Source organism: Camelus dromedarius, chromosome 29, assembly GCF_036321535.1.
Source record: "Camelus dromedarius isolate mCamDro1 chromosome 29, mCamDro1.pat, whole genome shotgun sequence".
NCBI lineage: Eukaryota > Metazoa > Chordata > Mammalia > Artiodactyla > Camelidae > Camelus > Camelus dromedarius.
In genome coordinates, this window is record NC_087464.1 from 22530548 (window position 1) to 22556498 (window position 25951).

Sequence of the window (25951 nt, forward strand, 5' to 3'; positions counted from 1 at the left end):
TGCCGGGTGGACTGGGAGCCAAGAGGGGAGAATTGACTAGTAGAAGCTTTGATTGTGACCCTGACCTGTGCACTCTCACATCTATGCCAACTCTACCACCAGCTCATCCCATCCCACAAAGGAAGAAGGCCACGGGAGGTGATGGGACTGTGCCTACTTCACAGATGAGAAGGCTGTGGTGGTTCAGTGTAGAGACCAGTCTGGTGCTTCTTCTGCTGTGAAGCGCTGGTGCCTTGAATATGAATCCTGGCCATGCAGTGGTAAGCCCTAGGCAGCCAGTTCTCCCTGAGCCTCAGTGTTCTCATCCAAAAGGAAGCACATTAGAACATCCTTGCGACAGGGTTAAATAAGAGAACAAGGGTAGAGTGTCTGGCCTGGTGCTTGGCACAGCCCTTGATAAACAATAGCTATTATTATTATTGATATATTATCCCTGGCGTCCCCAGCCTCCTGCCTCTGCTTTAAATGTCACTGCACCAGGGGCAGAAAACTTGGGCTCAAGTCCTGGCTCTTTACCAGCTGTGGATCCATCTGTAGGCCTGTCACCATCACTCTCTCAGCTCCCTACTCCTGGGTAAACTGTAGAGGCATATGCACCAGTGAGTGGTTCCTAAAAGTAAAAAGGCACTGTGGAGGTACCTGTGGAGGGTGACTTCCAACAGTGGCTGCATTGACCCTTGCATCCTGCCTGCCCTTTCACCACGTGACTTTGTACTCCTCCCACCCAGAGCTGGGCCTGTCCTCCCTCCCCTGAATCCAGATGGGCCTGTGACTTGCCTTGACCAATAGAATGCAGAGAATATGAAGCCGTGGGACTTCCTGGCCTCAGCCTCAAGAGACCTGGAAGCCCCTGCCTCACCCTCTTGGAGCACCGAGCCGCTATAAAGGAGTCCAGCTAGCCTGCTGGAGAGACCGTATGGAAAGAGAGAAACCAGCTGGCCTCCAGCCCTTCCAGCCTCCCCAGTTGAAGCGACAGACATGGCCAGAAGCCACCCTGGATTTTTCAGCCCCAGTCAGGCCTCCTAGCTTATAGCAGGCAGAACTTTACCAAGCCGGCCCAGGTTGCAAAACTGAGAACAAATAAATGCTTGCTGTTTTTCTACACCACTAAGTTTTGGGATGACTGTCCTGCAGTGGTAGAGAACTGATGCTGCCCTTGAGCCCCTTCTGTATCATCTTCACCCAGAGTTGGCCTGGATAATGTGGTGCTCCTTGGCCTCAGCTGATTGGACAGGGGATGAGCACCTGACTTAGATGCAGCCAATCCATTGGCTGGAAGGTGTCCAATCAGATTTTTCTCTCTGAAGAATACGAATGAAAAGATCAGAGATCCTAGCAAGCCAAATTGTGCAGGAGGCTGAAGCTGGGGTTGCAGATTGGGAGCTGAGAATGACTCTCAGCCCTGTGCAGGCTGTCATGTCATCAGCGGACACCAAACTGGGGAGGAAAGCAGGAAAGCTGATAGACCATAGAACCAGGTTCTGTGAGGACCCCAGTAAACCACTCAACTCCAGCTGGTCCACACTGACCTTGCTCCTTGTACCTCATGAACCCTGACTTCAGACCCTGAAAGGCTTGAGGTCCTTCAGGGACTCCTAATACCAGCCAGGGGTCTACACTGCTCCCCTGACTCCTTCTCCCTTGTTCCCTTTGACCTCCATCCCCACAAACATCCACAGGTTGTGGTCTTGTCCTCCAGGGCTCCAGGCATGGCCACTCTCTCCATCCTGGGCAGACATGCGTGAAGACCCGGAATCTGCTCCCATCCTCCTCACACAGCCCCAAGCTCTTCAGTGGCAAATCAGAGGGTATGACTGGGTTTGGTTTCTACCCCCAACCCTATTGGAGTTCCAGCTCTTTGGGAGCCCCATTGTGTTCCCCACACAGTTCCTGAGTTCAACCACCACTTCTCTGCCTGTCCATGATGATAACATGCTAATAACAATAGTCACTGTTGTACACCAAACAGGTGCCACACCTGAGATGGTGTTTGAATCAAAGTCTGCCTGACTCCAAAGTCCATGCCCCATCTACCACTCTGTACTCTTCTATGTGACTCTAGGCAGGTTACTTCCCCTCTCTGAGCCTCAGAGTCACACTTGTGAGGGATAAACCTGGGGGGGTGGGGGGTCATGTTGCTTGCTGCTCCCTCTAATACTCACCCTGCTGGATGCTATCTTTGGCCAAGTCCACTTGCTTGCCCAGGGTAGGCTCCCAGTCTTGTCACCCTTTCTATTTAAGGTATGCTGACCTCTGGAGGAACAGGCCTGGAGGCTGCCGCTGATCTTGGTCTCCTGGAAAGCAGGCTAAACTCTCAGAATTCAGAATCTTACTTTTCCCCGGTAGCTTGGGTCCCCAGGACCCAGGCAGAAAGGGGACCAGAGCAGCCAGCTCCCTATAGGGCTTGACATGGCAGGACATCTTGACTCCACAACCCCACTGGGTGTGAGGCCGACTGGGCTATGTGGAATGTGGGCAGACCAGGAAGGAAAGGCTTTGGCCTTCAGACCACCTCTGAGTTCAGGTTCCTGGCTGGTATGTGCCAGGGAGAGTGCTGCGGTTGGGGGAGTGGTATCTGTTCCTTCTCTTTCTCTGTCAGAGGCTGTCAGACCTTGGAGAAAGTAACCTCTCCAGCCTGCCTTTTCAGGCTCTTCCCCCTTAAATCGGCCAGGATTCTTAGCAGGTGAGTTCATTACTCTCCTACACATGAAGGTCCCACAGTTAGGAAGGGGCAGCATTAAAACCTCGGCTACTTAGCTCACAGCCTGAGTTCTTCCCAGTGCCCAGGCTCCTTTCCTTGGGCAACCCAGCCCCCTGACCCGGGGTACTCACACCCATGTGAACTGACTTTCTCCCCCATTTGAACACAACTTCACAATTTTCTTGTGTCCTGAGTTTCCCAGGGGTCCAGTTCCCTCCCAGTAGCCAGGAAGATATTGGCCCTCTGAGCCCCCTGCTCTTACCAGAACTTCATTAAGCCCCAGGGACCCTAGCATCCCGGAGGAGTTAAGTAACAATCCCATGGGCTGCCTTCTGCATGAGGACAGTACCCATCAAAGCATCCAGGAGATGAACAGGCTAATTGGGTTCTTAAAGCCTCAAGTGATACCACTGGCCTCTTGTTGCATACAGGCTGCCCCCATGTCCAAGGATTCCTCTTCCTGCCCCTGAGCTCCCCAAAGCTGTCTCCTGCCAGATGCAGGGGGTGGGTCCCCAGGCCTGGCCCTGAGAAACCCTGAGCAAGGCTTAGAAGTCTGTGGCTCTAGGAGTCTGGAAACTCCAGGCCCTGGTCCTATCACTTAGAAACTACGTGACTTTGGCTAAGCTACAACCCTCTCTGGTCCTGGCTCTGCACCAGAGTTGGACCTGACAGTAATTATCACCACCACTGGTAGAGGATTTACAGAGTGCCAGGCACTACACCAGCACTACTACTCTCCCTCATTTAACCTCCTAACGACCAAATGTCATAAGATTATCATGTTACAGATGAGAAGACCACGGTTCAGCGGGCTTAACAACCCCAAACAGCTAGTAAGTGCTAGAACAGGACCTCACACTCAGACCCCACCTCCAACGTCAGCTCCTTATCATCACCATTCTAGGCTGTCCCCCAGGTACTGACAACTGTTTCCATGCCAATATTCTAGGATCCTACAGGGAAAGGATCCTGTTTCTTCCCAGCGATAAAATCACAGTCCAGAGGGCTTGAGGCTTCCCCAGAACCAGGTACAGTCTGGGCTGGTGGTTGGAAGATGTGGGCAAGTGTACACAGACTGCATCAGCCGGGAGCCGGGGGCAGAGTAGGCTCTCGGGTACATCTGTAAATTGAATGAATGAATGAATGAGTGAGTGAGTGAGTGCCAACTCCATGTCAGGTTATGCTCACTCTGCTGTCCCACCAGAGGCTTGGTTTAGAAGGTGCAGCTACCTAGTTCATGCCAGTTTGGGTGGGAGGTGTGAGCCCCAGGAGGAGCCCTGGCTGGAGGAGCTGCGTTCTGGAAGTTTTTGTTGCTGAGGGATACTGCTCCCGGCTCTCCAAGTTCAACTAAGCCTGTGCCCTTGGGCTCCCGCATTGCTGGGTTCTCCCCTGGCCTGAGGGTTAATGGGCAGCAGGCTTGCCCTGGGCCCACCGTGGGGCTGAATCTAAGTAGTCCTTGAGGAGAAAGAGGACGCTTGGAAGGATGAAGCTGGGTGCCCTGCCCCATCCGACAGAGGTGGGGCTATGAGCTCATGGTCTGCTGGCCGAGCTACTGCCCAGCTTCTTGAGTCTAAGGATTCAGGAAAGTTACAAGGTGACCTGTCTGGCTCTTTAAACTTCTGTCACTCAGAGCATCTCTTTTCAGGGTTGAGTTTGGAGCGTCTAGGTTTGATATGAATGAGCAGGGCCACTTCTGAATCTCCTGATCAGTTCATACGCAGGTGGATCCCAGTCCCAAACCCAGAACCCTTCAGAGCCCAGGGTAGGCTCAGAGGAAGGCGTGGTGGGAGATGGGGCAAGGCTGGGGTCGGTGACCTGGGGCTAGGCAGTCTTAAGAGCAGCCCCAGAACTGCCTCCCCCAGCCTCAGAGACTGCAAAGACTGGGGGACTCTACATGGGAAGTGGTATACAGTAGGCACTTGATAAGTACTTGTGGAGAGAAGGCTTGGAGAGAGCTGGTGTTCTCAATCCCTACATAGGTCCAGGTCAAAGCTGCAAGGGGCTTCTGCCTGGGGGGACCCCACACCAGAGGCAGTAGAAGTGATGCTGTCATGGGACTCAGGATTCCCCTGTGGGTCAAGAGCCCTGTCCATTCAGTCAACGCCTGTGGTCACCATTGGGCAGCTGTCCTGGGGGAAGCCTCTGGAAGGCTCTGGAGGCAGCCCTCCCCTGGCATGCCCCCAAACCTGACCCCATGGAAATCCTTTCAGAAGCCCTGCCCCACACAGTGAGATAATAATGACCATAATGAGAACAGTCACCCACACGTGTGCACAGCGCTTTACAGGTTACAAAGTGTTTCACATACATCATCTCATCAATTCCTCACAACAGCCCTGTGAGGTAGGCAGGGCGGGGAGTAACGTTTCCACTTATACAGATACAGAGACTGAGGCCCAGAGAGGGCCAATGACCTATTCGAGGCCACATAGCAAGTCAGCAGCAGAGCTGGATCTGGAGTTAGGCCTCGGTCCCTGGCTCTCTCCACTGACTGTGCTGTCCTCCAGGAGGACCCCAGCCTCTGTCCAGAGTCTCAGCCACACTCGAGCCAGGCCCCACCCCCGGGCAGTAGTGCTGCCTGGCAGCTCGGCAGAGAGGCCCTCACCCACACTGGGCAGCCCAGTCCCCTCCACCCGCTCCCTGCAAACAGCCAGCCCAGAGCTGGGCCTAGACCCACCACCCAGCCTGCTCTGGCGCCTGCCCTGGCTGGGTGGGCAGGCGAGTGGGGCTGGAACCTCCTTCCCTGATTTCCTGAGTGATCCCTCCCCACAGGGGAAGAGAAGAGAAAGGAGGAAGAGGAAGAGGAGGAGGAGGAAGAGAAAAACAAGAAATTGAGTTGGAAGAGGGCCCTGGAGCAATCAGGACGTCAAAAGTTTGCATTCCAACTAGCTATAGGAAATAGTTTTTTTTCTCTTTTTATTATTTCAAGTTTTCATAAAAATCCATAATTATTGAAACCCAAGTTACAGAGGAAGTTTGTAACTTTTTTTTAAATTGAATTATTGACTGTGCTGCATGTTGGTTCATCAGCTTCCAACTCCAGTCTGTCAGTGTGTGCCCCTGTGCAGGTGGGGTCCCCAAGCCTGGACTTCTGAGGTCCTGGTAGAAAGAGGGCAGGCGGTGAGGGCTGGCGCGGGCAGCAGGAGACAGGGTACGAGGGAGAAAAAGAGTGTGTGTAGAGGGGCAGAGAGGAGGTGGGAAGGACTGGGGAGCCAGTGGACGGTGGCCAGACCCCTTCCCCTGCCTGGCACGCCCGGGGGTCCCTGCCCCCCGCCCCGGCCTCATATCATCTTCATGTTGAACTTGCGGGGTGCGTCCGCAGAGCTGATGCCTGCGTCCGACTTGCGGGGCACATACTCAATCTCAATGTTGTGCTTCGTGTTGCCCTTGCCCCGGCTCCAGAGAAACAGCAGCACCAGACAGAAGAGGACGACGCCCAGGAAGGAGATGAAGCCCATGGTGGTGGCAATGATGAGGGTCTTGATGTCAAAGGGGAAAGGCACGGTGGCGCGAGTGCTGTTGGCCTCTCCCTCGCCCGGCTGGTTGGAGATGAAGGCGAAGGTCTTGTTGGGTTGATGGGGCCAGTCGGGCGAGTAGCTGCGCACATGCAGGTGGGCGGGCATGGAGTCGTTGCCGCCCGCATTGGCCGCAATGCACAGGTACGTGCCGTTGTCCTGTACCTGGGCGTAGCGCACCTCCAGCGTGCCATCGGGGAAGACCGTGAGCCGCCCATTGCTCTTGGCTGAGACCAGGTGCTTGCGTGGCGAGAGCCAGAGGATGGCTGGCGGCGGGTCGCCATCCGCGCGGCACACGAACTGCACCGTGTGGCCCTCGTCCACAAACACCTGTTGGGCCTTGCGGTCCCGGATGCGAGCGCGGCGGCAGGTGAAGTAGTTGGGCAGGAGCACGTCGGGGAAGTCCTTGAACTCCTTGCCCTGGACGAACTCGGGCGTGGCGCACGTGGGCTGCTGCCGGTTGAAGTTGAGCCGCCAGCGGCGCCGGAACACCCACAGGAGCCGGCAGTCGCAGGCCAGCGGGTTGGAGTCCAGGATGAGTGTCTCCAGGTTGCCCACCGAGTGGAAGGCAGACTCCTCCAGTGTGGTCAGCTGGTTGCCAGAGACATTGAGCACGCGCAGGTAGTTGAGGCCGCGGAAGGCATAGGGCTCCACCACGGCCAGCTGCCCACCCACCAGCTGGATCTCCTGCAGCCTTAGCAGCTCATGCAACATGGAGCCCTCAATGGTGCTGATGGGGTTGTAGGAGAGGTTGAGGAAGCGGAGATAGACCAGGTGGCGCACGGCCAGGTAGGGCACGGCGGTCAGGTTGCAGTGCGTGATGGACAGGGACGTCAGGTTGAGTCCGTAGAGACAGTTGGGAGTCATGGTGTCCAAGTAGGGCCAGTGGGAGATCTCCAAGACCTTGAGCCGGTACAGCCTCTTGAAGGAATAGTCCCGGATGGCGTTGATGTTGAGGTGCCGGAGCCGCAGGACAATGAGGCCGTGCAGGTGGGACAGCGCCTCGGTGGGGATGGAGGTCAAGTTGCATTTCTCCAGCGTCAGCTGCTCCAGGCTGTTGAGGCCGCTGAAGGCTCGGTGGGAGATGTAGACGAGGTCGTTGTCGCCGACCTCCAGCGACTTGAGGTTGTACAGGTCCTGGAACATGTAGTCCAGCAGGATGACGATCTTGTTCTCGCTGATGTCCAGCTTGGTCAGGTTACTGAGGCCAGTGAAGACGCCCAGGGGGATGAGCTTCAGGCGGTTGCTGCGGAGCCCCAGCGTCCGGAGGTTGAAGAGGTTGTTGAAGGCGCCGGGCTCCACGGCGCTCACGATGTTCTCGTTGAGCTCCAGCTCCTCCAGGTGTGGGAAGCTGGCAAACTCGTCCTGGTTGAGCGTCTTGATGCGGTTCTTGCCCAGGTCCAGCAGGCGGGTCTCGGTGGGGATGCCCTCCGGCACCGCCACGAAGCGCTTGCGGTGGCAGAGGACGGCGCGGTCCTGGGCGGAGCACTCGCAGCGGGGCGGGCAGCCCGTGGCCGAGCCTGACAGCACCGAGCCCAGCACCAGCAGGAGGATGGGCTGCCAGCAGGCCAGGAGGGGGCTGGGCATGCTCCTCGCGCCCCCCGCCAGCATCCTCTCGCTCACCTGCAGCTGGGTCAAGCACAGGACAGAGGGGGCCATTAGAGGATATGTTTGCTGGACCCCACCCGAGCCCTCTGTGCCCTTGTGTCCTCCTGCCCCGTCAGGATGTCCCTGACAGAGAGAGGGAGGCAGGGGCCCAGAGTGTCACAGAGCACCTGCCTGGGACCCCACAGTAAGATCCAGATGCCCAAGCCAGAGAGCCTCCTGCTACCCTATGCTGCCTCATCCTTGCCCCAGCGCTGCCCAGAGTCCTCAGCAATCCATGGGATTCAGGGGGCTCCTGGAAGGGGTGGGATCACTTCAGATGAGCTTGGTACTGACACCCCAGGCTGCATCCATCTCCTCTCTATTTCATATTTTACAGTGTGACTCCAGGCATGCACCCCGCACCCCACCTGGCACCCTGAACCTCAGCTTCCCCTGGTGCTCATCAGAGATAAAGCCAGACCTGCTGAGCTGCCCTCAGGGCTCACAGAGGGGATCAAAGGGGCTCAAAGCCTGAGGCTTCTAGGAACAGCCAGCAGACGAGCACATCTGGGACCCAGCTTGCCAGGCAAGGGCTTTTGAGGCTGCTGGGGCCCACCTTCTCAGCCTTCAGCCTGAGCATCCCCTGGCGCAGACACAGTGGCCCCCTCCCTATCAACACTGCACTGTACTCTAAGGCCAAGAATCCTGGGCAATCAGCACACCCAGTGGTTCCTGCAGTGTCCACAAATCTGCTCCCCAGTGGGGTTTCTGGATCAGTAGGGGTTACCCCCCACCCAGAAAGCCAGTACCCAGCCCTGATGCCTCCCTGTGGAATCTCTCCAACTCTGCCCTTCCTCTGGGTCCCCACGGTGACCCACCCAGGCTCCTGAGCTCAGGGTCCTGCTGTTTTTCCTCCTAGAATGTCCCTGTCCCTGCCTTTGAAACCCCATCTTCAAGGCCTAATTTAGTATGCCCTGCTTTGAGAAGTTTTTCTCGTCCCCAGTAGGAATTGTGCTCCGCTCCAAAGACCCTGCAGGCTTCATCCATCTGTCTCTCTGGATTCCAATCACCCTCCTCCTGGCTGCTGATCTGATGGGAGCAGTCAGACTCCCACAGCCCAGGGAGGCACAGGCAGCCCTGGACGTGCCAGTCCACGTCGTGGCACGCAGGAAATGAGGCTTGGTGCAGCTGGGCCCTGAGGAACATGCAGGCCTCGGGTGGCGATGACTAGGGAGATGGTGACCGGAGAGGGGCCCAGCTTGGTTACAGGCTGCAGGTGGTGTGACCAAGGGGTGTGCAGGAGCTAGCCCTGCCATTACCCTCTACTACCTGCTCCCACTTGTGCCCAGACTGCCCTTCTCTTCCCTAGCACTGTTCTGCCCCATGGGAAACTAGCCCAGCAGGGTTGGTGGGGGCTGGGAGGACTAGTCTGGACTCCTCCAAACTCCAGAGCCTGGATCAGATGGTCTCTGGGGGCCAAGATGCAGCCTTTCTACTGCCGGTTGGGTGAAGATGCATCCCACACAGCATGGCACCCTTGGGACTCTGCTGCTGTCCACATACCCCACACTCATGGCCCCAACGGGAGGCTCACTGCAGAAAAGGGATGCCCAGGCTGGGAGGGTCCCACCTCTCTGCTCCAGCTCAGGCCCTTCTCCCACTCCTCCCAGCTCCTCCCCACAGCTGCACATAGCCTCCACTTTCAAGGCTACAGACCTTGTCATCCACACTTCAATCCTTAAGGCAACTGGGGCTTGGAGAGCTTGTGGCTGCCAAAGGACACCCAGCCAGTAGAGAGGGTGGATTTGAGACCAGGGCTCTGGGCTGTCAGACTTCAATGACACCACATAATTTCCAATGCTCCAGCGGTCTCCCAGGACTTACAGGTGCTCGCAGGTTGTTGATTGACTAAGTGACTGATTAACCAGAGAGGGCTTCTGGTGTCACTGACATGTTATGGAATCTGCAAGGCTTTGTTATTCCCAATGGCTTTATCCACCCCCCTCCCCTCAGGCCCTCTCATCCTCTCTCCAGACTATTCTGTGGTGTGGCTTCCCCCACCCCACCCCTAACAGGCCATTTTCTACAGTTGCACACGCTCCAGTGACCCACCAGAAAAGCAAACATCCTGACAGGAGATCAATAAGTAATTGGGCCGGCAGCTGGGGCTGGTGTGGGTGTGAGCCTGGGGACCTGAAAGGTAAATAGGACTTTTAGCACCCAGCTCAAGGCTGGGCTGGCAGGTGGGGTGGGGGCTGCTGAGAGGGTGCTAAGGAATGAGAAAGGGGATAGCGAGGGCACAGGCTACCTTGAGATGTTGGTAAGCCCCACATACAGACAAGAATCTGGCATTCAAAGACTCCACCTTCTTGTCTCAACCTACTCGTCTCCCTCCTCCCCCCCAACTCCCCACAGTGAAGCCACCCAGGGATTCCCACCTCATTCCTGCCTCTAAGCCATCTCCTTTTGGAGATCTCTCATAGCTTTACTGCTCCAGCAGCCTTTGTGGATATCTACCCCCAAAGGCCACCTCCTCCATGAAGCCATCCTTGATCTACTCAGTCAGAAATAATCTCTTGACAACTCTGAATTACCTTGCATTTATTAGTAGTGACATTATGTACCTGATGTATAGCACCTCATTCTAAAAGTGATTTGAGCCAATGGACAGAAAAATTCTGTTCCAAGATGATAAGAAGATAAAGCTAAAGAAGGCAAGCCAGTCAAGAAAGAATGCCACAGAACCCTGTATAATGATTAAAGGTGTGAGCTTCCTAGTGACCTGAGCAAAGAGGGAAATATACTCCAAAGCCTCAGCACTTGGCTCCTCTCCTGTGTCGTATGTTTAATCTTGGGTCAAACCCTCATGGGTGCATTTGTCTCACCTGCTGGAGAGTGAGGTGCCTGAGGGCAAATGGTGTGTCTGCAGCCTCAGATCAAGAAAAGACTCCATTGGGTGTTCTTTGAAAGGAAGTGTATGTGCATGAGAGTTTTTGCAGGAATTAAAGCCACTCTGATGGAGCAGGCCCACTGAGCAAAGAGAGACCTGGAAAATTCAAATACATTGATGGAAAAGCTGGTCGGCATTGCCCTATGTGGCAGGCCTAGCAGTTAGACCCGCAGAGCAATGGGCCATATTACATGGGACCAGGAAAGCTCCAGAAGGGCACATCCTCCAAACTGCCTCATCCTTCACCTTTTACATGTGACTGTCCTGAAAGGTGAGGAAATTGAGACCTAGAGGGGCTAAGATGACTCCCCAAGCTGGCACAGCATGCTGGGCCTAGTCTCCTGGTCTAACACCCCTGTGGGGTCCCTGTGATCTAGGGATGCTGGCAGGGCCATGTCATGAGGTGTGGTCACCAAAACTGCTGACTGAGCAACGTGTTACTCTCACCATCCTGGCATTGTTATTCCTGCTGGTTACTCCGCAATGGCTAAGAAGTGTTTTATGCATTTTAATCAGTGTTTTTATTTTGGATCCTTGCCCCCTGAAGGGCTTCCCACAAGGGCAAGAGTTTAAAAATTGGACCAATAAATACAAAGGAAATAAACATTGAAGGCCAGCAGGTGGGCAGGCAGAGGAGAGCTGTGCCCGGGCCACAAGGCACGGAGCCAACAGTAGCCTGAGTCTTCCCAACCCAGAGCAGTAGGGGCAGCCAAGTCATCAGACTTGCACTGCAGAGAGCTATCTACCACCATCACACCCTCACTCGCAGCCGGGGACAGATATGGCCTGGCTCACTCGATCCCCACACCAGCCACTCCACTGTGTGACCCCGAGGATGCCTGCCCTCTCTGCCCTTCCTCCCACTGTGCAGTGCAGGGCTGGTTCTAGGAGAAACTGGATTCTCTCCAGCTGGAATGTCAACATGCTCAAACTGGCTTAGAGGATGAAGAGGAGTAGGGGCTCAGACACCAAATTGCAATTTTACAGGGACTAGAAGGATCTTTTTGAGGTTGATAACTGCAGTTGGGGGCCTCACATTAGGGCTGTTTCCCCTGAGGTTCAGGGTTGGAGAGGGCAACTGGTGGAGACAGAAGAGGCATGGATCACCCATGGGTGGATTTGGAGAACCCCCGAGGGAAGTCAGGAGTCCATCTATCTCCTAAGGCAGCATCTGGAGGTCCCTGAGAGCAGGAGAGTGCCTCTCCCATGCACCCAGCCTGGCCCCTACAAGCTGGTCAGACACCTGCACCTAGAGAAGGGGTGGGACCAGCATCCACAGACCACCTGGTACAGGCCAGGCTCTAGGCTTTATTCACTGTCTTAGAAACTCTCATCCAGCATTCAAAAAGATGTATTTCTTACCCATTTTACAGATGAGAAAAATGAAGGCCTCCAAAAGGGAATTTATTTGCCTTTAGGACTGGGCTACAAAGCTAGGAGGCAGCAGAGCTCTGTTCCTCCTGGTCAGGCTGCCTGCCCCAAGAGCCACCCGGGTGAAGCAGGACTTCTTTCAGACACACAGGCCAGTTCAGAGCCAGAGGAGGGGTGGGTGTGTCAGGGCATTGCTAGGGTAAGGCCCCCAGGGCTGAGGGAAGGCACCAGTCCTTAGGTAGCTAAATGTAGTTACCCTTCCCCTCCAAATCTGACAAATTGTCAGAAAACAGTATGTTGAACACACTGAATTTTTTCAGTGTTTTTCCACCATACCATTCTCTTGTGCCTGCTGCCACTGTCTATGCTAAAATCTTTCCTAATTTGGGGTCAGCTGCAATGCAGGATGGAAGTTTTAGTTATTTTAGGTTTACAGTATCAATATTTCATGGTGTTCCCACTCAGTGTTCCTCAGGGACTGCAGGGATCCCCAGCACACACAGGCATGAGATCCCTGGCACAGAGGAGCCCGCTGCCATCGCCGGGGCCCAGGGCCCTCTGGGTTAACAGCCTGGCTGTGTGACTGGGGCAACGGTGCCGGTGCCGTGCCGGGCTGCTTCCTCACTGAGAAATGAGGCAGGTATGCACGGTCTCCTCTTGTCCTGACACCCTACATTCCTAAGGCTGGGTCTGCAGCAGGAGGGAGGGAGGAGGGATGGCAGAGCTGGGAAGGGGGCCGAGAGCTTCAGAGAGTCTGCCTCGGGCCCTGCTCAGCTCCATGGCCCTGTCCTACTGCTTGTCTGGAGTCCTGGGCCTGTTAGCGCATCCTCTCCCCACCACCACACCTTCAGGTGGACTGATTACTCAGAAAGGTGAAGGGACTTGTGCTGGGTCATTAAAGATTGGAGGCAAGGGAAGGTCTAGATTCCTTGTGACTTGCCCTGTCCCCAGGTCCCTGCCTGTCTGAAGTCTCTTCTTTGCCTTCAGCTCCAGGGCACAGAGCAAATGGATCTATTTCATGAATGATAAAGTGCATTTGTGGTAAGTGCACCTGGCCACGTGGCTGGAAGAAGGGGGAAGTAGGGGGGAAGTGAGGCCTGTCTAGAAAGCCCCCCATGGTCACTCCAGCCCAGGCCCTTTCTCCCACAGTGAGAGTCAACCATCTGTCATGCCTGGAGATCTCCCACCCTGCCTGAAGAATCTAGCTCAAGGGTCTCTTATCCCAAGCAGCTCTTTGTAAGCTCCCAGGAAGAAGGGCCCACCTCCTGTCGATCCCCCTGGATCTCTGGCAGCCCGCTGCCAAGCACTGCTGCTGTGTTGACCTCTCTCCCTACGTCCCTCTGTTGGAGCTTCTCCTGCCTCGCCGTCTGTGTCCCCCATATCAAGAGCCCCCAGTGCAGGGCTGGGGCTGACATAGCTCAGCACCGCCAGGCCCAGCTTCAAAGAGCAGAATCCCTACAAACAGCTGCTGGACAGCTCCCAAGAACAGCCCTTGAAGCCTAGTCTAGGCTCTTTATAGAGGCTTCAGGAAGGAGGAGGAGGAGGCGTCATGTGGGCTCAGGCTGAGCTGCAGATACATTTCCACTGGCCAAGTCAGGGGAGGGAGGGGCAGCACTTTCAGCCAAGAGAATGGTGCCGGCAGAGGTGTGCAGGGTGGAGCTGACTGGTGGCCTGGAACATTTGAGAGCATCCAGGGGCTCCTAATTGCTTCTCTCCTACCCCAAATCCCGACCCGGGTCCCTGGACTCCTTTTAAAGACACACCATTCTGGCTTTCCAGGCTAATCCCTGCTGAGGTGTGAATGGCTGATAATGGCTTAAGGTGTGAGCTGCTAATGGGGGAAACTTGGTCTTCCCTGGCCAGGCTAATCCGGCAGGGCTGTGCTGAGAGCCCAGGGGGAGGGCAGGGGCTGCCTCCTGGCACACGGGGAGGGGGTGTGGGGGCACAGGGAACCCTGAGAGGAGGGGTTAGCATCCAGGCTGAGCTCTGGCAGGAGAAATCCAGACTGACAGTGTGGCCCGTGGGCAGGCAGCCAGGCAGTGTCCGTCTGTCTCCTGGGCTGGGCTGCCTGCCCTCTCCCCTCCCCTTCCCCTTCTTCAGCAACGCCCTCCCAACAGGGAGAGAAAAATCAACCTGAAAGAAAATTGAGGTCATGTCCTTTGTTGTGTATAATTCTTTATTTTCCTCTTGCTCTTGGTCTGGCAAAGGGCTGCTGGGCCCCCAGGGTGTGTGTGTGTGTGTGTGTGTGTGTGTGTGTGTGTGTGTGTGTGTGTGTGTGCGTGTGCGTGTGCGTGTGCGTGTGCGTGTGCGCGCGCGCACGCCCGCCTGCTATCCCTTCCCCTGCCACAGCCACTCCCTGCCTTCCCTGGCCCAGTGCCATCAGCCCCATCTCTTAGGTGCACTTGGAAACTCAATCCTCTCCCAAAGGTGCTCACCTGGCCTCTCAGCCATGGCCAGGCTGGAGGGTGCTGCCTGGGCACGGAGTGGCGAGGGCAGCTGCCTCTGTGTGGCCCTGGGCAAGCAGCCGGTCCCCTGCACCTGAGGGAGGAATGCCCCTGCCCACCCCACGGCCCTGCCCATGGAGCATAGCAGATCTCAGGAGCTGCCAGCCTTCCGGCCAGCCCGCAGCCCCAGGCCATTTGCGGGATAAATTATGAATTTTAATTGTCAAAGCGTCTTAGTGTTTAAAGGCTTCTATATATAGGCTCTGCCTCCAAGAGCAGCCTGCTCAGTGGGGAGGGGCAGGGCTGGGGCAGGGCCTGGAGGAGGCGGCTTCTGGCTGGGTAAAGGGCACTGGGCTCACAGGTCCCAAGCCTGGGCTCCAGCCAGGGAACCTGGCCCTGCTGTGTGACCCCAGGTGAGTCCTGGACCACCCTGGACCCCATCCGCTCCTCCATAGGATTGTTCTGAGGTAAGAGACCAGTTGGGAAGCTAGGATCCAGCCTGAGGGGGGCAGAAGGGAGCCACTGATTCTGGGAAGCCTCCTGTTGTCTGTGCTGGTCCTGCCCGAGTGAATAGAGCCCGGACCTGGAGTGGAGCTGTCCCAGAACTGAGGAAGGGCAGGCAAACACCCATGCAGCCACCTGACAGGGCTGAAGGAAAATGCAGCTCCTACAACCCAGTACCTCTCTTCCCATTTCTCTCTGGGTCTGAGATGCCAACCCAGGCCCTCAGGGGCAGGAAAGTATCCCCACAGGCCTCTGGCCCCACCCACCACCCAGGCCAGGGCCCCTTGGGAGTGGCCCTGCCTCATCTCCCACCAGCCCTACGCATCTTCCTGGAGCACCTGGGGTCCTTTCCCAGTGCTCCAGTCCTCAGGCTCCTCTACCTTGGGAACAGCTCAAACTGGCCCATCTCAGGCTTTGGAGGCCTGGAAACCAGCCAGTCCCCACTTGGGAAGGTCACAAGCCTTGAGCTTGGGAAAGGGGGGAGGTCCCAGCCTCAGAAACCCAGGGTGTGGAGAGGAGAGCTGAAGGGAGTGGTGGAAGTAGTATGGGATTTGAAGGCCAGAGGCCTAATAAATAGAATGATGATGATGATGATTGGAAAAACCCTTACACAGGGCCTTTGGTGTGCCAGGCATTACTCTAAGCACTTTACCTATAAAAATTAGTTTAATTTCACCACAACCTGTTGAGGTAGGTCCTGTTCCTATCCCCATTTGCAGATGGAAAAGACAGAAGAATAAAAAGGTTCTGCAGCTTGCCCAAGGTCACACAGCTAGTATGATATGAACTCAAACAGGATCCTGTTTAATCTTCACAACAATCCTATTAGGTTGGTACTGTTATCCCCATTTTACAGGTTAGAGAATTGGGGCACAGAGAGGTAATGCAGCTTGCCCTGAATCACACAGCGGTAAGTGGCAGAGCTGGGATTAGGTCTGAGGCAGTTAGACCACAGGTTGTCCTGACTACTCCCATATACTGCCTCTCTCTGATTCAGGTTCAAGGGCTGCTTGCTGAGCAGATGATCTTGAGCAAGTGGCTTTATATCTCTGGACCCTGAACTCCTCATTTAGAAAACAGAAAGGCAGGCTTTATACCACCCTCACTGGGCTGGGGGGCAGAGAATTCAAGGAGAGGGAAGGGAAGAGACATTTATATGGAACACATATATTAAATGCTTTGCAAAATGACCACATTCTGCAACCCTCCCCCAATACCCTGTGAGGGAAGTACCATTAGCCCCACTTTACTGATGAGGAAACTGAGGCTCCAAGCCATTAATTCACCTGCCAAAGGTCACTGAGTTTGTCTAGCTCCAGAGGCACAATAATTGAGACCATCAAGCGGATGAGGAAACTGAGGCCAAGAGCATCAGGGACTTGTCCGAGGCCACACACCATCTCAGGGTTAGGGCCTGGGAAGAACCCTGGCCTCCTTACTGCAGCCACCTTCTCTCTCCAACATCATGCGAGGGTAATATAGCCTTTTGATTCATGGTGTGGCCAGAGTAGGGACGGGTAAAGGTTTAGGTTATTTCTGCCTCAAAAAGGGGAAAAGACTTAAAAACAATCCCCGATATATCACAAACCAAGGTCCAGTAGTGAGTTATTTATAACATGGACAGGCAAACTATAAATAAAAACACTTGCCCTTCTCCTGGCACCGACCGTTCAAAGCCCTCTCTGCTCAATTGAATCTTGGCCAGCCTCTTGCCAAAACCCATTTTCCCAAACTGGTATATGTCCTAAGCTCAGTATCAAGAGGTGATGAGCCCCTCTGGTCAGACACATATAAGGGGTGTGTTATGCTCAGGCACAACTCATGCCATCACCTGGCTGCCTATTCGTTAAAGCCCAGACTTGGGAGGGTGGTGGCATCTCTGCAAATCTCTAAGGGGCGTCCCAAGGCAGAAGGTGCAAAAGGTCCTGGGCAAGCAGCCGGTCCCCTTGGAGGAGCACCACAGGGCGGAGCCAAGACCATGGGCAGAGTCATAGGGGAGGCCCATTGAACTCAGTGTGAGGAATCAAACAAAAGATCAGAAGGCTCAGGATGGAAGACGTGCCTTGGCAGATAGTGAGTGAGCAGGCTGTCATGAGAGGTATGTAAGCAGAGACCATGAATCAGGGACATTGGAGGAGGACTCCTCTGCTGGAGTCCACACCTCAGCAGCCCCTCTCAGCTCTAAGATACCCACATCGTGCACCCAAGAGAAGGGGCCTGACAGGCCAGACCCCAACTGCATCTGCAGCCCTGCGCTGGGCCAGGCAGAGGAAGCATGCTGGCCGGGCCCCCAGCCCCTCCCAGAGCCACGAGGAGGTTCTCTGCAGAGGGAAGCAGAGGAGGTCGCAGAGAGAGATTAATTCCCCAAAATGGGAAAAAATAGAAAAACACACACACCACACACCCTAATAACATGTAATAAGAGATTGGAGACGAGGAACAATGCCCTGGTAATGTCACCCTGGTGGCAATCAATTTGGGTGTCACATGAAATAGGCATAATTATTCCACCAGCCCCATCGCTCGTCTCTACCCAGCTCCAGGGGCCCAGCTCCAGGGGCCCAGGCCCAGGCAGGGAAAGTGCTGTGGAATCAACTGTTGGTGCACCAGGCTGGCAGAGGGAACTGCTCCAAATTAGCTTGCCAGCACTGGGTTTCTCAGCCCCTGAGAGGAGGCAGGGGCTTGAGGGCCTCACCTGTGAATGCCCAGGAGCCACCTTGTTCAGCCATCCCTCACTCACTGTGTGCAAAGGCAGTCAGGGAGGATGAGGTGAGAATGAAGGAGGAACAAACATACATTTGCTCATCAGTATTCATTCCCCGGGTCACCAGGCTCTCACCAAGCACTCACCAAGGCCCAGCTCCAGGCCAGGTGCCAGGGTATAGAGACGGGGCTTATCAGGGGGCTATGCATTATTAAAATAATGAAACACAGGCTCCCTCCGCCTCCCATGCTAGGACCACCGCTGCCCATCCTGCAGGTGAACACAGAACCACTAGGGATCCTTTGGCTCTAAATGTGCAGGGACCTAAGCTCTCCGTGATCTTTCTTTATTCCCACTTTCCCAGGGAGTCCTTCCTCCCTGACTGCTATTGCCCACCCCTGAGCTCAGGGGTTTGTACTGACAGCATCCCAACGCCTGAGGCATAAAGAGGATGACTGCTTAGTGAGCATCCCTTACACATGGGCTGCTGCCTATCTCAACCCCCATTTCAAACGCCAGAAACCTTGAATTCCAGGAATGCAAATCAAGACCATTTTACACTCATTCAGTCAGTAAAAACCAAGATGTCTGCACATACTGAGTGTTGGTAGGGGTTGGGAGTAATGGGGATACTTCAATAGGAAAGCACAAATGGTCCCATTTGGAAAACACCATGGCACATTTTCTAGTAAAGCTGAACATGAGCATGACCTACAGTCCAGCAATTCTGCTCTTAGCTGTGTGCCCCCAGAGATGCTCTGCATGTCATCTCAGGGGAGGGGACAAGAAGGTTTACTGCAGCAGTGTTTTTAAGAGCAAAAAGGGAAACAACCCAAATGCCCCTCAATAGAAGAATAAATACACCATGTTATGTTCAAACAACAGAACATCACGCATCAGTGAAAATGAATGAACTACATCTACCATTATTTGCAACAATACAGATGAAACTTAGGAATATCATGCTGAAGAAAAAAGACAAATTCCAGAGGGCTCTATACAGTTTCATGTTCCTTTTTAACAAAGTTCAAAAATAACTAAAACAGAACAATTCTCTATATTAAAATTCAAGATTTTAAAAAGGCAATGAAATGCTAAATAGATAATTTAGAGGAGTTATTAAGGTTATCAAGGGATGGGTGAAAAGAAACACATGGGAAGATGTATATTATTATTAAAGTGCTAGTGTTCAGGCCAGGGAGTAGGGTCAGGGTGTTCATTATATTAGTCTAGTAGTAGTAATAATACTAAATATATTGATTGATTAATTAATTAACAAGCCATGCCTGGATCAGTGAGTAAGAGCCCTGGACCAGAAGTCAGGAAGAAGGCTTGTAAGCTGGGGACTTTGGGCAAGTCATTCCATCTCTCTTTCAGTTTTCTCAGCTTATAAAAGCAAACCTCTGTACCATCAATAAAGCTGAGACTGAGAGCATATCACTGATACCAATATGAGTAGCTAGCAGTTCTTAAGAGCTTACTATGTGCCAGGCACTGTTCTAATCGCTTTGCATATATTAATACACAGACTTCGTAACAGCTGTTTATCATCCTCACTTTATGGATAAGGAGATAGAGGCCCAAGAGATTAAGTAACTTGCCCAAAGTCATAAGAGCTGAGATTTGAGCCCAGGCATCTGGCTCCAAGGACCATACTCAACAACTTCACTATAAAATGACACTGAAGGAACTGAACACACATGAGGAAGAGACTGTTGTCAGCACAGCTCTACTGGTCCAAGGATATTAATTCATTCATTCAACATATAAACAAAGGTCAGCATGTCTTAAATGCATTTGGAAGTGAACTTGCCTTTCCACACTCTTTCTACAAAGAACAGTCCCTGATTCTGGAATCTTGCTTTCTGTGTCTCTGCCAAGTCTTCTACTCCTTCAAGAGATACCCAGTCTCTCTCCTTCCCTGGAGGACCCCTGACTGCCTCAGCCCCCAGGAACAAATCTCATCCTTCTCTGAGTGCCTGAGTGTGCTACTGAATACCCTGGCTTGGCTCTCCCTAACCCCTGCCTGGGGCATCCTTGACGCCTTATAGGCTGAAGACACTATATCTCCCCCAGGTAGTTCTTGCCACTGCTCCCTGGTGCCTCCCAGTGTCTTCCCTATCCCAGGGGCCAGGCAGGAGAGCACAGGGGATGGGTACGGATTGCCCTGAATGTTCAAGGTAATCCATGGGAGCCATGGAAAGGCCTAGCCCAGAGCAGAGCAAGCAGCTCAGCCAGGATGTGTAGAACAAATGCATGAATGAATTGGCTGGTACAATATTAGATGCAAACCTGTGTGATTCTATGCTGTGGGTGCCTGGAGGGTCAGTGATGTGGAGGAGTCAGGGAGGCTTCCTACAGGAGGGGCCAGGAGAAGAGGAGACCATCTGGGTAGGAACGCTGAACCAAGCCAGGTGATGGGGGGACATGTAGAGGGATTGCTGGGAACAGAACAGGCAGCCATCAGTGGATGACCATCAGGAGGGGGAACCCTGAGGCTGGACGGCCCCCATCCTTCCACAGAGCACTACACACAGGACAGCCAGACCAAGAGACCCCGGCCAGCAAAACAAAGGCTGTCTCTGAGACAACTACCACCTGCAGCCTCCCCTTGCTGGCGCTTCCCTAGCCGCACAGGACCCACCTCCTCAACCCTCCACCTGACACTGTCTCATTTCTCAACAGGAACGCATTCCCCCGTCCCCCAGACCCAATCACGATCCTCTCCCCATTTGTTCTGGTGGCACTCGGAGAGTAGCCCCAGATGAGCCGTCACTGGTACCAGGGATCCTGTCTAGCTTTACGCTGAACAAGGACCCACCCTCACAAGACTTTTTTTCCCTTCTTTTCAGTGTCTCCTTGGAATTCTGGATTTTAGAAAACAGTATCTAGCATAGGACAAATGGATGCTCAGGGCATGGAGGAGCTGACCCTAGGACCAAAGAGGACTACTGCAAGGCATAGAGTGGTCTCTCCATTGTCCTCAGCACCTACCCATCCCCCCAAACCTGGCCCCTTGGATTCAGGACCCACTCTAACTCCAGGCACCAGGGAGCACTACAGCCTTGACCAAGCCCTAGCCAAGGCCACCTCACTCTTAAATTGGTAGGGGTGGAGGGGGCGGAGCCAACAATAATACCAGAGGGGGCCCACCCTCACCTTTGCTAAGCTGTCTTCCAGGAGGGGCAGCTGGGTGTTGCCGGGAGCCCCCATCTGGGTTCTGAAGAGTTCCTGGCCTCTCCCCTCTGCCACCTCAGCCCCTCCCTCCTGCCTCAGGCCATGGGGAGAAAGCAGGAAGGGCAGACAAGCTGTCCCAGCAGACCAGGTGCTGGCTTCTTCCCGGAGGTGTGAGGACTCTGAGCCCCTCCCTGCCCACACAAGGACAAAGGGTCTGGGAGCAGCTAACCCTCTCTTCCCTCACAGCATTCCTTGCAGGACGTGGGGAAGCCCCAGGCTCTCTGCTGCCTGGATGCCCCGGCTCATTGCTCCCTGGGCATAGGAGGCACCAGTGCTGGAGCCACTGGCATAATGATCAGCAGGGCTGAGCTGGAGTCATGGACCAGGCTGGGCTGCGCACCCTCCGTCTGCCCAAGCCAAGCAGGGGAGGACTGAGCTGGCAGGGAAGGGGCTTGCCCAGATGGTACTGCCCCCACCTTAGGGCTTCCTGCACTGCCATTCTCCCAGATGCCCCTTCTCCCCAACCCCAACCCCAGGACCTCTGAGAACAAAGAGGAGATGCTGATGCCGGCACAACCAGGGCTGGACAGAGCTGGGCTGGGACCCTGCGCAAGACACAGGAAGGGACAGCCCACTGGGACTGGCCCCACCTCTCCTCAAAGTGGGATCCACCTGGAGGTGCCTGGGGGAGCAGGATGCCCATAGCCCACATTGCAGAGGTAGGGGGCCAAGAAGAAGGCCCCTTGTTCTCAGCTGGTTCCCACCTCCCACCAGCTCTGCTTCAGAATGAAAAGTGGGGCAGGAGGAAGTGAGAAGCCAGGGCTGAAGACAAAGGGGAGGCCCCCAAAGGGTTCCGGGGTCCTCCTCAACCCTAACTCCCTCTCCTCCATTCTCCTAGGCCCCCCAGTTCCCCTCGCCTTCTCCTCACTGGGCAGGAGCTGGAAAGGGGTTGCTCCTTGTTAGGGGAGCAAGGTGGCGCCCAGCCTGGTGCCTGTGGATAAACCTGGTCCCCGATCTGCGTCCACCCGCTTGGGAGTGCCTGGTGCTGCTAGGGCTGCCTCAGAATGGGAGGAGGTACGGAGGACCAGCAGGACTGGGACCCCTCCACAGCTGCGGGGTCTCAGCTAGCCTACCTGGTATTTGTAGGGGTGGGAGGAACGGGAAAGGAGGAGTCCTCAGTTCTGAGGTTTGAGGGGAGTCAGATCTGTGACCCAAAAGCGGATCTGGGTGGCGCTGGGGTGCCCCGCTGCCCCAGGAGGGCGCAGCCCGGGCCGACGGCGGCCCCCAGGGGCGCTCGCAGTGGGGCTGCCCACTCGGGGCTGGGCCGCGGCCGCCGGGCTCACCTGCATCTCGCGCGCGCCGTCCGTCCGCTCCGCTCGGTCACCAATCGCATGTCTCCCCCGCCGGGCCCCAGCCCCTGCCCAGCCCCCTCCTCCGTCTCCTCCTTCTCGTCCAACACCTCCGCCCGGCAGTCCGCGCGCCCTCGCGGGGCTAGCTGTCCGTCTGTCTGCCCCACGAAGGCGGGAGCCAAGCCGGAGCCGGGGCCGGGGCAAGGGCCAGGGAGTAGGGAGGCTGGAGGCCGCGGCTCCGGCGGGCGGAGGGGCGGGCGCGCTCAGGACGCGCGACGCGGGCACCACGAGCCTGGTTCTGCGCCCCGGGCCGGCCTGGAGCCGCCGCCGCCGCCGCCGCCGCCACCACCTCTGCCGCTGGGGCCGGGGTCGAGGCCGGGCGCGCTCCGCAGCGGGGTCGGGGCCAGGGCTGAGGCCGGCGGGCAGCGGCTGCGCATGCTGCTCGGAGCCCCGCGTCGGGAGAGGGGCCGGAGCGGCGCGGGTGGGGACTCCGCGCGCTCCGAGGCCGGGACCGGGACCCGCCGCCTCCTGCGCTGTCGCCGGCCGCCCGCTCCGGCTCCCGCGCCGGCTCCCGCCCGGGCTCCGCGCTCTGCCGCGGCGCAGGGAGGGAGCGCGAGGAGCGAGGAGCGAGCCAGGGAGGGAGGAGGGACCGAGGGAGGGAGGGAGGGAGCGAGCGAGCGAGAGAGCGGCGGGAGCCGGGAGGGGGAGGAGAAGGCGCGGCCGCAAAACCGAGGGAGGGGGGAAGTGAGGTGGGGGACTCGGCTTCTTTCAGCGAAGGGGGCGGAGAGCGAGGAGCGCCCCAACCACCACCCTGCGCGGATGGGGCAGCGAAACTGGCAAGGCGGCGCGGGCTAGGGCTGCACCAACCTTGCGCGGGAGCCGGCGCCCCAGTGCTCCAGCCCAGCACACAGCCGCGCCCCTCCGAGTCCCGGGCCAGCCCGGCCCCGCAGAGTCCGGCCTGCGGTACTCTCGGAGATGTGCGCACCCTCGCGTGTGGCCTCATGTGTGTGCATGTGAGCGCGTGAATGTGTTCACACGTGTTAACTGGGGTCATTGTACGCTGCCATGTGGACCGGCACACGCATGTGAACGGGCAAGGCTCCCCACCGGCAAGGGTTGTTTGGAGGACGGCGTGGGAAGGGTCAGGCCGAGAGCCTCGGTTCTACGCCTTGTCCCTCTTCTCAGAATTGTGTGCGAATCCCTGAAGGGCCCACATCCTGGCGGCCTTGGAGCAAGGCAGGTAGAGAGGGAGGCTCCAGGGGATGGCGAGTAAGGTGCGCCCCGCGGGTCTACCCGGAGCGGGGTCTTGCGCCCTCTTTTGCAGCCTGGGTCCCCGCCCAGTCTGACTTCCTGTCCTGCAGAGGGCAGCAGGCCTCTCTGGCCGCGAGCACTGCACCCAGTGACCAGCAGAGGGCAACGCAGAGCCTCAGTCTGGATTTGGCAGTCCCTCACCCTGCTCCCCACCAGCAGTCCAGGAGAGTTGAGGCCACATACTCAGATAGGCCCAAGGAATGGACCCTCTCCTCAGATCCAGATCCTCCTTAACTGACAGATACAGAGGATCAGCTGGCAGCAGTGTCCTTACAAAGACTGAAGAGGGCTACCACCCTTGGGACCTCACCTCTTCCACTGTACACCCCCTTCCATCACCTTGAAGCTGGATGCCCTTTAACCCAAGCTACTTTGATGAGAATAATCATCAGTGCTGAAACTAGCAGGCATGCTCACCCCTCCTCCACTGTTGGGTGTGCATCACATGAGCACAATCAGTGCTCCTGACACCTTGAGCACACAGGTGCTTGGGGGCCACAGGAACTAGGGAGAAGACTGGTCCAAGGCCTCTCAGTCTATGGGGCAGACACGGGGATCCTGCTCCCAGTGCCCATTCCCCAAGGAGCCTGTCTGACACTCACTGCAGATACCTAGCTGGCATGATGGGGCCCCCAGTGTCCCTCCACCCACAACACCATCTTGCTTCTCCATTGTTTGGGCTCACACATAGCCCAAAGACTTGCACAGACTTTCTGTTCTAACTAAACAGAGTTTAGTACTTCTCAGTCTCACTGCTGCACCATGGCGCTGGACAGTCAGCCTGGAGAACTATCTCCTGTTTTCTACATCTGTTGTCATCCTCGGCTTAGCTGGAGCCCCATCCTAGCAAGTGGGGATGCTGTGCTGTGCTCTGCTCTCTACATTCAGCCTCCAACAACCCTGGGAGGAGGCGCTGTTGTTCCCTCTGTGACAGAGAGAAGGAACCCCAGGCTCAGAGAGGTTATGTGATTTCCCTGTGGTCCAACAGCTAGTAAAGCCTGGAAAGGGAATTTGAATCCCCTTCCAGGGTCCAGTAAACCAGCAGGGGGCAGGCTTGGCAGAGGGACTTATAGGTGGGCAGGGAGGAGGGGAAGCCGCAAAGGAGTCCCCCTCCCTTCCAGAGCCCAGCGCAGGCGGCTCCCTGGCCCCTCAACTCTGTGCCGCCTGGACCCCCTTCCCAGGCTCCCCAGCTCCCCCACCCCGGCTGTTTGTGAGTTATCCGTGAGCTCCCGCCCTCCCGCGCCGCCTCCTCCCACCAGCCCGACAGGAATAGTCGCTCTCTCGCTCCTGCGTAAAGGCTCGCCAGGCACCCGGCGGGCGCGCAGACCCGCTGCGGGGCGGGGGCGGGGGCGGGGGCTATTCCTGGTGCGGCGACTGACGCAGGCACTGCACGGCCACGGCGTATCTCCGCCCCCGACTCACCTGCTCGCTGCCTCAGTGATCCCCTCGGATCAGGAGATCCCATCCCCAACCCCTAGATGCTGGCCGAGGAAGTTGGCGTCCTGGGGTGAGGTCTCCTGGGGCCCACAGTTGTCCCTTTGCACCTTTGAGGCTGCAGAGATGACCAAAGAGCTGTGTGTCTGGGAGGAACTGCCCTAGAGTCTTAGTTCTCCATTGTAAACAGTAGGCAAGCCATTTCTCCGTTCCTGTTTCTCTCAAAGAAATGACCCCTCCAAGCACTCCTTGTCCTGGTTCACCAAAGACGATATGGGGAGAAGAAGCTTTGAGGGAAGAACGTGGAGAAAACGCCTTTTTTGAGGGTTCAGCCTCAGCCTGGTGAGCGTACAGGCCCCTGGCCTTGTCACCAGAGACCCCATAAAAGTGGGGGGGGCTGTGACTGGGAATGCGAATCTTTCCATTCCTGCCCAGTGTAATGGTCCCCAACAGAGCACTCTCAGGGATCCCCAGGCCATGAAGAATGTAAAGCATCAGAGTGGCCCAGCCCAAGATGTCACTGGCACAACCCAGAGATTGTACCCTGGTGCTACAGCTGAAGAATGCTCACCCACACCTCCAAGCTTTTGTCCTTATTGGTCCGCCGACTTGGCATGCCCTCTCCCTGGTTTCCACCTGTGCTTAAAGACCAAACTAAGACCATTTTCTTCTATTCTTGTCTCTCCTCCTCAGGCTGAAATGCCCTTGGAGGCAAGGGCCCAGTCTCCTCCCTCTCTGTCCTCAGACTAGGAGCTCCAAAGAGCAGCCTTGAGACAGCATGTCTCATGGGTAGGCACTCAGCAGATCCTGGCTTTGGGGTGAAAACTCAGCAAGTCTCAATAAAGCAGGAGTTGATGGCTGGAAGGAAAAGGAGGCAGCCTGAGTGCTCAGAGCAAAGCAGAGA

General features: G+C 56.1%; 1 protein-coding gene across 3 annotated transcripts in view; it reads right to left on the minus strand.

The window, feature by feature from the left end:
* Positions 1–4965: 4965 nt before the first annotated feature.
* Positions 4966–25951, minus strand: part of LINGO1 (leucine rich repeat and Ig domain containing 1) — a 75555-nt gene continuing 54569 nt past the window's right edge. For 2 of the 3 annotated variants that reach the window (XM_010977851.3, XM_064480686.1), the window contains one exon: positions 4966–7845. In XM_010977851.3, the coding sequence (XP_010976153.2) occupies positions 5983–7827 (1845 nt within the window). In that variant the 5' untranslated portion in view covers positions 7828–7845 and the 3' untranslated portion in view covers positions 4966–5982. Of the gene's footprint in view, positions 7846–22296; positions 22613–25951 lie in introns of those variants that run through there. The other variant, XM_031440782.2, reaches the window with a different exon arrangement.